This window comes from Macadamia integrifolia, unplaced genomic scaffold (assembly GCF_013358625.1).
Source record: "Macadamia integrifolia cultivar HAES 741 unplaced genomic scaffold, SCU_Mint_v3 scaffold1128, whole genome shotgun sequence".
NCBI classification, from domain to species: Eukaryota; Viridiplantae; Streptophyta; class Magnoliopsida; order Proteales; family Proteaceae; genus Macadamia; species Macadamia integrifolia.
In genome coordinates this window covers 108,706-121,017 of record NW_024868093.1, presented here as the reverse complement: position 1 = coordinate 121,017, position 12,312 = coordinate 108,706, and the positions used below count along the sequence as shown (strand labels likewise).

Below are 12,312 nucleotides of genomic sequence, written 5' to 3'. Positions count from 1 at the left end.
CCCTAATACTGAAACCCCAGGTTTTGTGGCTACTATTACCTGCCAAAACTGGTATATTCACATAACCTTGGTTATTAATACCTCATTCAAATTCTCTGCCATTGCCCTTGTTGATTCAGGAGCAAATGCTAACTGTATCAATGAAGGTGACATTCCAACTCAGTTCTATGAAAGAACGACCCAACGCCTTAATACGGCTAATGGTTCTGGATTAAATGTCCAATACAAACCCTTAAATACCCATGTTTGTAACAAAGGACTTTGTCTCCCCCAAACTTTTATTCTTGCAAAAGATCTTGACCAAACTATTATCCTTGGCCAACCTTTCTTGGAAAAAATTAAGCCCTTCAAAATTACCCATGATGGTATTATAACAAAATTCCAAGGTCAAAAAATTGTTTTTCCATTCTTACAAACTCAAACACCTACAAACCATGGTCTTAACAAAATTAAACAAATAAATTTCCTTAAAACTGAGCTTCTTCACCAACGAATCTCCGAACAACTTAAAAATCCCAAGACCATTCATCAGATTAGTCAAATTAAGTCCAGATTTGAACTCACCCTCTGTTCTGATGTTCCTGATGCCTTTGGGCACCGTAAACAGCATATGGTTTCTCTTCCTTATGCTTCAGGATTTTCAGACCTTCAGATCCCAACCAAAGCCTGACTGGCTCAAATGAATCAAACCCTTCTTGAAACATGCAAAGAAGAAATCAACTACCTCCTGGCTAAAAACCTCATTCGGCCCAGTACTTCTCCTTGGAGTTGTACAGCTTTCTATGTTAACAAAACTGCCGAAATAGAACGCGGTACTCCCAGGTTAGTTGTTAATTACAAACCCCTAAATGATGCCCTCCAATGGGTCAGATATCTAATTCCAAATCAAAAAGACCTCTTACAAAGAATTTACCAAACAAAAGTCTTTTCAAAATTTGATATGAAATCTGGCTTTTGGCAAATCCAGATTCATGAAAAAGACAGATACAAAACTGCCTTCACAACCCCCTTTGGCCTATATGAATGGAATGTTGTGCCATTCGGCCTCAAAAATGCTTCTAGTGAATTTCAGAAGATTATGAATGATATCTTCAATTCCCATGGACAATTCACTATTGTCTACATTGATGATGTCCTAGTCTTCTCAAATTCTATTGAACAGCATTTCAAACAATTAAGAACATTCTACCAAATCATTAAAACCAATGGTCTTGTGTTACCCAAAAGAAAAATGGAATTCTTCCTCACCAGATTCCTTGGTCATTTGATTGAAAAGGGTACTCTTACCCCCATCGATCGTGCCATTATCTTTGGTGAAAAATTCCCTGATCAAATTTTCGACAAAACCCAACTACAAAGGTTTTTAGGAAGTTTAAATTACGTTCGTGATTTTCTTCCCCAAATTAGCAAAATCGCCGAACCCTTGTACCTTCGGCTTAAAAAGAAACCAACACCTTGGTCTTCGGCTCAAACCTCGGCCGTCCAAACTATCAAAAAATTAGTCAAAGAAATTCTCTGCTTATTTATCCCTAATCTTGAGGCCTTTAAAATCGTTGAAACCGATGCCTCATACATTGGATATGGAGGGATCCTCAAACAAAAATTTCTAAGTGATAATAAAGAACAAATAATTCAATTCACATCTGGTATTTGGAATTCTGCCCAAAAGAATTACAGTACCATCAAAAAAAAAAATTTATCAATCGTTCTATGCATACAAAATTTTCAAAATGCATTATTAAATAAATCATTTTTAGTTCGTGTCAAGGATTAAAGTATCGGTATCGGTCGCCGTATCGGTCGACCAAAATTAAGATACGTATCGGAGGGTATCGTATCATATCGGAGATACACTAAGATACACTAAAGATACACACATAAATGGATAGGAAACATTTTTTTAAACACTTTTGCATAAAGAATTTGTTAAAAAAAGCTATTGATAACATGTATTATGCATAAACACTAAATTGAGGGTATCGTACTAAGAATTCAAGGTCTGTAGTTGTCCCATAAATGTAAAATCCTTGTTCTCAACCTTGATTTCCACTTTAGTTAGAGAGAAATATGGCACAGCAACTTTGGAAACAAAAACGCCTTCTCAAAACATTCGTTTTTTTTCTGAAAATTACCATATGGCCATTATATGGACGAGCACGATACTATCGATATGTACCGATATATATATCGATACTCACCGATACGTGCTGATATATACCGATACGTACCGATCAATACATATCGATACTCACCGATACGTACCAATACATACCGAAACGTACATTTTACCTCAATTTTATATTTTTCATAGTCGTATCGAGGTATGTCGTATCGTATCGATGTGTATTAGTAGTGTATTGATGCATATCGATATGTATTGTATGATATATATCGATACGAAATGATTTAAAAAATTCAATGTATCGTATCGGTGTGTATCGTATCGGCCGACTAAATTTAAGATACATATCGGAGGGTATCGTATCGGTATCGGAGATACTTAAAACCATGGTTCGTGTTGACTGTGGCGCAGCTAAATATGTTTTACAAAATGATATTTCAAATCTTGCATCAAAACAAATTTTTGCCTAATGGCAAGCTTTATTATCGATTTTTGAATTTCAAATAGAATATATTAAAGGAGAATCAAATTCTGTCCCTGACTTTCTTACCCGTGAATTCCTACAGGGTCAGACTCCACAAATCAACCTTATCAGGATGGCTCGCCCTAAGGAGTCTACCTCTTCAAATTCTCTTATCAAAACCAAATCCATCTATGGCGCCTCTGCGGCACCATCAAATCAAATAGTCACTAGAAACCAGTCCCAATTGGCCTCCTCAAATAAGCCTTACTCCCATGCTATAGTCTTGTCCTCTACAGCAGGACCCCTCCAAACCACAAACAGGCCAAGTTCCAGCCTACAAACTACACAAGCCAAACCCCTCCAAACTGCCCAAGGTCCCCAAGCCAAAAGCCAATACCATGAAAAACCTTACAAAGAGGACCTTTTTACTACTGAAGAACCCCTTTTCAATTATATAGATTCGCCTATTAATATTGCCCAAAATGTCTTCTTTCAAGGATGGCACCATCACCCTGATTCTGTTGTAAAAAATCAAGAATTTTACGAGTTCATCCTCGTAGATACTGACTCTATCAGGTTCAAACTAAATTATGATAGAAAAGATCAAACTCTAGTTACCCACACAACAGTAACCATCTGCAAAATCCTCACCCTTCAAGATTGGGGCGGTCACCCTCTCACCACAAGGAACTTTCCAGTAACCTTCAAACCTCAAACTTATACATACTGTGACTACCAGGAAGCTTGGTACAAAGCCTTCTGTTTTCAAAATAAGATCCACCGCCATTCTTGGTTTTTCTGTTTTGAATACAAGTTTAACAATCAAACACCCCTCTGGTTCCTAAGTGGTGGGACCGATATGGTCTTATGATTGATATCCTTCCACCACAAATACAAAATTTCTTTCAAATATTTTGTCAAAACTCGACCCCACAACCACACCAACCTCAACTTCTCCGGTTCTTTCTCCATTGCCGCCTGGCATGGATACTTTACTGGGAATACCAAATATATGATCTCCAGACATCTGATTGGGTCACCCCAATCCTTTGTCCGATCTTCAACGTCAAATGGTGGGACAACTGTGACGTCTCCAAATGTAAAAAGTCGTCACTCATCAAAAGCCTCACAGGTCTTAAACCAGTTCCAACCCTTCAAAGTACATCAAAATCAAGTATCAAAAGTGAGAAGGAAGCTCTTCTTGCCTGATTGGCTGAGCTCGGGTCTGACTCAGACAACGATGAAGGCTCCAGTGATGGTGCCTACAATCTCAACTCCATCAAAGGATCTATGCCAGCCCAATGCTATGGCCAAGATCCATATGAAGATGACCCTGACTATGAGCCTGCCAGCTCTAAAGCTTCATCTTCAGGCAAATTCAAAGAAGTGACCTCTCGCAAATCTCGACAAGCCACAAAATCAAAGTCTTCTTCGACCAAACCCTGATTTGGTCCCCAACGTCTGCTAGGACGGTTTTAAACTAACCGACTGGTGCAGTCGTAAAATCACCTAGTCAAATAACCTCGGACGACCTGTTAAAGAAAGGAGGTATTGTTACTGTCCCATGTTAAAGGACAGTCCGGCCAATATCCGGCTCAAACATATAGGATACAAAACTTTTGATCAAACCAATATAGATAACAGTGTCTATGACACGTGGAATGCCATGGTGAGATCATTAAAGATTTCAAATCAAAAGTCGACAACAACTCCAATTTTCGGCGTCAATAGTACACCAAACAGTGTTCCAAATTTAAGTGTACAGTTCCAAATGAAATTAGGTACTATTTCAAATTCTGTACTATACCAAATGAAACCCAAATCCACCAAAAAATCAAATGTAATTCAAATTCACCTCCTTGCATTATAATAGGAGCACACCCTCACTTCCCAAACCACTTGAAAAAATACACCCAAATCTTGTAACTAAGAGAGAGAAGCTCTGCAGAAGTCTTCATCCCTCTCAAAGTTCTTCCAAGATCTCCAAGTGCTCCTCCAGTCTTCAACAACAAGCTCCGATCATCTCAAGTCTGATCGTCCCCCAAAAGTTAGCTACCCACAGCTCAAAGACTCCTCAAAGACCAAACACCTTCTTCTTCTCAAATCCTCCAACCCAAGCCTACCCAAACCCTGTAATTTGATCTCTAAATATTAAATATATTTCAAATTATTTTCTTTGATTGCATTATTAGCCTTCTGCATTTGCATATGTATACAGCAGCTTCTTGTTCTATCTTCACAGAGAAGCCTACAGTAGTGCCTCTCGACTGTGAAAAATAGATCCGGTCAAACAACTTTTATTTTCTGCAACTCCATATCCCTCTTTTAAGTTCTTTGTTTGGCTTTGTTCTTTGTTTACTTAATTTCTACACAAACTAGTTCTGGATACGGTATCACACCTATCCCAGTGTTTGCCTTCCTACCGGATCAGAGTACGGTATTGCACCGGTCTCGTTCTTTTCACAGTACAGAACCAGGAGAACATTATTTCCCTGGACTTCGGTGTAAATCGATCCTGTTATTGGTATCTATATATATATATATATATATATCAAGGCTCCAGATTGGAACAATAAGTAGAGACACAAGAAACTGAAGCAAACTCCAAAGATATATCCATTGTGAAAGCCAATAGCCAGCAATGACATCCAAATATGTAGCACACAAACGAACAGCCAAGAGAAGAACCGTCAAGTCACAACACCAGAATAACCATAAGCAGATCAAACCAACAACGATTATATAAGCAGCAGAATACATCAGTCACAAGCCAGAACATAGCAGTAACAGGCCAGGAAACTGCAACAGTATATGATGTCAAAATTATCGTTGCAGGCCCGAGAAAACCAACAGAAATAGAGACAGCAGTAACATATGCCCAAAGAAGAGCAGCAAAAGCAAATGGATAAATCATTGCTGCGGGCAAATAATCTTCAATAAGAAACAACAAATAATCTCCATTTCAGGGAGTCCCCGGCAGCAGAAATAGAAACATCCACATTCACTACCTCCCCTTTTCTCTTCTTTCCCCCTATTTTATTCCTTGTCCCCTGTACCTCACTCAAGCTAAAAGGAGGAGTTTTGAAAGATTATTGGAACTTGGAGGCCCATTTGCTATATGCAGGCTAATCTGTACCTGTCTGGAGTTTGGAAGGCTTTAGAATGCTTGAAAATTGGCGCTCCATGTCGAATCTGTACCACGCTGCTTTGTGGTCGCTGTTGTGAGGGATGACGCGGGATATTCCCTGATCCAGGCTAGAGAAAATTTTTCTAACTAAGAGGATCCAAAGCAAGTTACAGGGAATAAAAATATGGAAAATGATAGCTAACCTTCTGGTTTTAAACCGAAAACACAGAGAACCCAGCATTCTAAGGCAGCAAGACCCTCAACTGGGGCTAGGGAAGAATCAAGAGGGAGAGATAGCAGAATCGATGAGGCATTGGGATCATAGCAGACATCCTCGTCTCTTCTTACATGCTAGGGCAGAATGAAGGGCAAAATTGAGAGAGCGCATAGCTTACATGCTAGGGCAAAATAGAGAGAGAGAGAGAGAAGAGTAACAATTGTGCAAATTGTTCTTCATTTAAAAAGAGCAATAATCAAACCAAAGAACAGAGCTTCACGATCAAATAGAAAAATCCATAGAATACCTATAACTTTTAAGCAACAACAACGATTATAGCAGATGAAGGACCAGCCGAGCGGAGAATACAAACCCTCGATGGATTGAGAAGGTCAAGAGACTTGTAAAGCAGTGAGGTTTTGGTCGTGAGAAAGAATCCCTCCCTCTATTTGATTTTTCAGCGGGAACGGTTTTACGGGAAAGAATCGGACTGTAAGTAATTGATCAGATACTACAGAAAAAAAAACACTGTAGTATCTAATCCGATTAAATACTACAGAAATAAAACCCCGTCTTATGAAACCCAATTAAATAATACAGAACAAAAAACCCGTCGTATATAATCTCATTAAATACTATGGAACAAAAACCCGTCGTATATAATCCCATTAAAAATTTATTTTTATCATATGCTACGGAAATCTGTAGACCGTAGGATCCCTTAATAGTATATACTACGGAAAACATAAATATTTCCCATAGTATATACTTAAGTATATATTACTACGGAAAATACTACTGTCATATAAATTAAGTAGATACTTAATACTTAACTATATACTACGGGAAATTATTACCGTAGTATATACAACTATATACCATGGGGAAATTTTACCATAGTATATACTAAACTATATATTACGGGAAAATATTACCGTAGTATATATTATCAATTATTACAGGATTTATTTCCCGTAACAAAAAAGGTGTAGCAATTGACCATTTTTCTTGTAGATCGAGATCAACAAGGTGAGGGACGTTTCTTTTATTTTGGATTGTTTAATTATTATAAAATTGTTCACATGCGCAGATTTAATATGCTTAATTATATTGCTCATATGATGATGGCAATTATCATATGTTACATTCTTATGGATTTCATACGAACTATTCATTTATATGTATGACTGGATCCGGTGTGGCTGAGGTGGTACCGGTACCATGATCACCATGTGTTTGGTTGTGTGTGTGAGACGGAATCCGATGTGGCCTAGGTGGTACTGGTGCCGTGATTACTGTGTGTATGTTGCATTCATGCATTGATTATGTGCATTAGAGTTAGGTGTAGTTGTGGGTTACACCTTGTGGCCAAGATCTCGCTGGCATCGTGTACCCCTGGACTGCATTTGGAAATGGATACTTTTCGTGGCCAATGATTGGTACCGGTGTCACGTTAGTCCATACTCAATTGTGATATGTATTCTAGATTAGGTAAACGGTCTCGGGTTTCACTTTGTGACCAAGGTCTTACTGGTATCATGTACCCAGGACTATATTTGGAGATGGATTACACTTTGTAGTTGAGGTCTTGCCGGTATCATGTAATTCATGCTAACTGTATCACTATAAAGGCATATAACGTATATGTGGTTAAGTATCACTCGCTATGCTACAAACCCTTCCAACAGGGGTTGAGGTGTTGGATAACCCATTGTAGTATGTATGATGTGCCTTTCCGAAATACCACACCCATGGTATGATGTGATTGTAGTCAGAGACGGGAACCTGTCCGGCATGGCCGATGTGTTACTGGTGTCGTGACTGCCAGGAGAGATTTATCAGGGGTTTGTTGAGTGACCCATGGACGCATATGGTGACCGGTAGGCTTCTATTCACGGCTAGGGTTTGTATCCTTGCATAGTCGATGACGGTTCTGAGACGAAAGATACAGCCTAATGCGCCGTAGTAGCATTTACCAGACTTAATTTGTATTGTTATGTGGATAATAAATAAATGAATTGCATCATGGGCATCATGGACTATGTGTTTAATTTTCGCTATCATGCATCATAAATTATTATTACTACTGTCTTGATTGGATGTGTTTGACCCCACCCCTCACTGAATGAGTTGGAAAGCTCACCCCACGTATACACACTTTTTAGATGATGATGCAGATACGATCGTGCATGTGGCTAGTGACTCTTTTTTCTCCGGACCTGAGTACGGAGTGAGCGACTAGTGGATGCCTAAAGCGGAAGAGCCTGATCAGGACTATGCTTGTGACTTTTGTGCATACGCGGCGCCATGAGGTGTTCAACGTATTTTTGATTATGTTGATACAAGTCTGTGAATATTATGTTTTAGAATTGAAATATGTAAGTCTTGAAGAATTATAAACAAAATAACTTGGTTAACGATATTATGTTTATCATTAGATCATTTCCCCATTTATATTTGATGATTTCGCTATTATACTTTGATTCCACTGCTTTTGGTTGGTTGTGATGTGAGATTGTGAAATGTTAAGATTCTGCTATCAGCGATCCTAGTAGGTTTGTAAGACATGTACGTGTCTTACTCACACCACCTATATTCTTAATGGTAAGTTGGGTCTATTGAAATTAGGGTGTGACACCTAAAGACCGAGCTACTCCACCCATCCCACCCCTTTCAATACTTTAGTATTGTATTTATTCAACTCTAGTTTACTTAATTCCTCTCAACTACATGGTTTCTTTACCTCTTTCATAATACGGTGCTATTGGCACATAGGAACAAGGTTGTGGTAAATAATGAGAATCCAAACCCTTTGGGGATCATTCATACCCTAATTAAGTGGACTCAACTTGATAGATCCACCTCCAGCCAGACCCCAACTAAAGAAAATAACTATCTGGTTCCCCCCCCCCCCCCCGGGCAAACAGAAATCCATAATAAATACATACTAGTTTACTCCATCCATAAAGACGGGCAGCCTAATATGTATGGCTGGGCTTTTTGCATTATTCATCGAATTAATTGTATTTCTTTTATGGCCAATCATGTAAAAAAAACCAATCTGAAGCCAACGCGAGGGCCCTCCTTCACAGGCTGAATCAAGCTAAAAATTGAGGCTGTAAGAAAGCATAAGTTTGGAGTGATGGTGAGGTATGGGAACACTCCTCATTAATTACCCTAACCCAACCTTATGGCCTTTGAACACTCTTCCTCTGTTTTTGAATGTATATAAGACTTACCCTAACATTATGTTTAAGCTCAGGCCAAACGATGAGGTGGTCCTCTTTCTTTTTTTCATGAGGTGGTAATATCTACTAAACAATTAGCTAGAATCACTACAGCTGCTCGCTCACCCATTAATCATGAAAATATTTCCTATGCATAATTAGAAGCAGTGTGATGCGTGTTTCTTTTTAACATTATCAAATAAATAAACACCAAAAAAAGAATTTTCTAGAAAGGGAAAGTATTGAGAAACAAGACTAGTTTGATGGCATTCCTTATCCTCATATGGATTATACTCGGGCATTCATTGTGGTAGCATAATATAATGGATGCAAGGTTTCTTTTTCCCCCATTTTATCAGGGCATTGGAAGAGGAAAAACACTTTGCTAGTCTATAAGATTGGTTGTCTTGCAAGCTTTGTCCCAATACATGGGATACCATGAAATAGTCACATGTCAAATTTGGAGGTATAAGTGATTTATTTTTCTTGGAAGTATAATCATTTTTTTGGTGTTGCTTTGCAAACATTTGGTCTGAAACTTTTACAGTTTGTATTTGCTGCATTACCCACTTACAAACCTCTCCCAACCCCCCCCCCCCCCCCTCCCCCACCACCACCACCACCACCACCACCACCACCACTATTATGACGAAAACTCAGTTCCATTCAAACAGCTTCAAAATCATGTGCTGCTCAGTCAAACCGACGGTGATTACATTAGTGGAGAGGAAACCTTTTAGCTCTATTTGATTGCAAGGAAAATAGCCGGAAAGGAAGTGAAATTTTTTACAATGATTACCTCAAATGATGGTGTAACGGACTCAAAACAATCTCAATTGTGTCATTTGATTTTACTTTACTTAGCAATCCCAATTCTTTTGTTTTGAAAAGTAAAACAAATATATCCAATAAAGGGGAAAAGATTGCTGCGTGCTCAGTAGCCCCCGCACCAACATGGGGGCCAATGAAAATGCATCCAAATACATAGATGGGATTTTTTATTTCAAATGAGATGGGGTGTCAATTTTTCAGACACAGGAGCTACACAACCTATTTGTCCCAAAGTAAAATTAACAAATGGGAAAAAGAAAACTACTTGGTCATGTGGCCCCATAACCAAACAAAGGCCATGAACGAAATTACCGCCACACCCCCTATGAAATAAAAAAATCCCATTCATGTTAATGCCCTAGCGACCACTTTCATTGGCCCTGTGTTTGTGCAATTTGTGCAAAGGCTATACAACCACGCAGTGATCTCTTGCCCTTACCAAATATAGTAAATTCTAAGTAGGTTACAAAATCATAATTATAGAACTTCCCTCTTTTTTTTTTCTTTTTTTCAGGAAACTGATTTCCCTTCCCTCTACTTAGCCCTTAAGGTTGAATGACAGAAAAAGAAAAAGGTTATTCACCTCTGGAACCATTGAGTTAGAAAACCAAAGGATTACCAAGTGGCCAAACAAGACATCAGGCACCAAGCTATACACACAAGAAAATGATTTCAATGTTAATATTCCACGTCTCATCACCTGTCATCTGCACCTTGGGAGCCACGCGTATCGTCTGCTACTTGGGAAGTCCTAATACCCCAAAATGACTTTGGCTTCAAGTTCTTCTCAGTGGCCGTGAAAAGCCAACCCATACTTGACTCACAAGCGGCACAGTTGGCAATAGTCCAAGCATACCTACAGACAGTTTATTAGAAACAATAAATAATCGAACAACACGGTAAAAAGGACATCAGGAAGATGTCTGGATAAACATAATATTTACAGCGATTAGTGGAAAAGAGTAAAATGCCAAGGGGGTCTCCCAGATACCATACCAAGGAACCTGCAAGGGTTTTGTTCCATGATACAAGGCCAAAAACTCTAATAGCCCCATCAGGTGAAGAGATTTGAGGTATGCCAATGTCAAAAAAAACTGATTCCATCTCCTCCAGCCATGTCAAGATAGGGATGGATTTCTTGTCCAGGCCAGGTTAAAGCCCAGGTTCAAATGCAGGTTAAAATTTTCAATAACTTCTCCGCCCTGCCTTTTCTCCTGCCTCCACTTCTTGCATGCAGGGCTCCAAATAAGTTCTTGAATAAGATTCCTATTGTCTGTTAATATAATTTCTATTCAGGGACTTGTGGATATGAATACACATAAGCCAAGGTGTTTATTGTATTATCAGAATATTTACCAAAAATAAATAAATTGTATTACATTTGCTTAATTATAAATATAATGCTTTGCAGCCGATTAGGATACTTCTTGACTAAGCAGTCTGCTCTCTTTTCTCTTCACTTTCTTCTCTCCTCTTCTCCTCTTTTTCTCCTTTTTCTTCTCTTGCACATCTAGTACGGGTGGTTATAGTTCTAATTTTTTTGCATCCACTAATGACTTCCTTTAAAAAAAAAAAACACATAGCCAGTGCATGAGGCTCCCACCACTGCAAGGTCAAGGAGGGTCATAACGGATGACCCCCGCTTCGCAAATATGTAAATGACTTCCTTTACATATGTCCATTTAAGGACCCAAAACCCAACACTGAAGCTGAGGGGAGCCACCAATCAAACATTTTAGTTGTATCGCTGATAGATTCCTTTCTAGAACACTTCAAAACTTTTCATGAACTGCTGGGACAGATTTTGCCTCTCATCTCTGACACCACAATTACCTCCTGCTCTTTCCTCCCTCGTGGCTTGGTTGGTATCATCATTTCCAAGAAACCCTGAATAAAAGTATAACTCTTCATAGTCAATTTCCCTGTTAGATCACAGCTTTTGTTAAGATCATAAACACCTTCTGCATTATTCTCGAAGCCAGCCACAACATCTTCATCAACACAAATATCATCCGTTCCATCTTTTTCTCCTGGTAGTGTTTGACCGGAAACCATAGTTTCTCCATTTCCACGTTGTTTGGTCCATATACCTAAGGTAAACTTCACCATCTGGAACATTCCTCAAACCCTCTCGCTCCAGAAACCTTAGAGGGAGAACATTCAACGAAGGCTGGGCTGCTCCCACCCAGCCTCTCCTCCTCTCCCCCTCTCTTCTCTTCTCTTCTCTTCTCTTCTCTTCTGAATCCCTCCCTCCCTTCCCTCTCTCTACTTCCTCTTCTTCTCACACCCTCTTCCTTCTGCTCCCTTCTTCCTCCACCTCCTCTC

At 39.1% G+C, this 12,312-nt stretch overlaps 1 protein-coding gene and 1 long non-coding RNA gene across 3 annotated transcripts in view; both read right to left on the bottom strand.

The window, feature by feature from the left end:
- Positions 1–5,294: 5,294 nt before the first annotated feature.
- LOC122062833 lies at positions 5,295–6,463 on the bottom strand. 2 transcript variants are annotated; one of them, XR_006135107.1, is made up of 2 exons: positions 5,916–6,463; positions 5,295–5,840 (listed from the first exon to the last, which is right to left on the bottom strand). It is a non-coding gene; the product is annotated as an uncharacterized LOC122062833 (long non-coding RNA). The 2 variants fall into 2 exon arrangements; XR_006135108.1 differs by having other exon boundaries at positions 5,295–5,830.
- Positions 6,464–10,448: 3,985 nt separating this feature from the next.
- LOC122062827 (protein cereblon) overlaps positions 10,449–12,312 on the bottom strand; it is a 53,035-nt gene continuing 51,171 nt past the window's right edge. Inside the window, exon 10 of the mRNA XM_042626471.1 lies at positions 10,449–10,843. Within this exon, the coding sequence (XP_042482405.1) occupies positions 10,684–10,843 (160 nt within the window). The 3' untranslated portion in view covers positions 10,449–10,683. The remainder of the gene's footprint in view (positions 10,844–12,312) is intronic.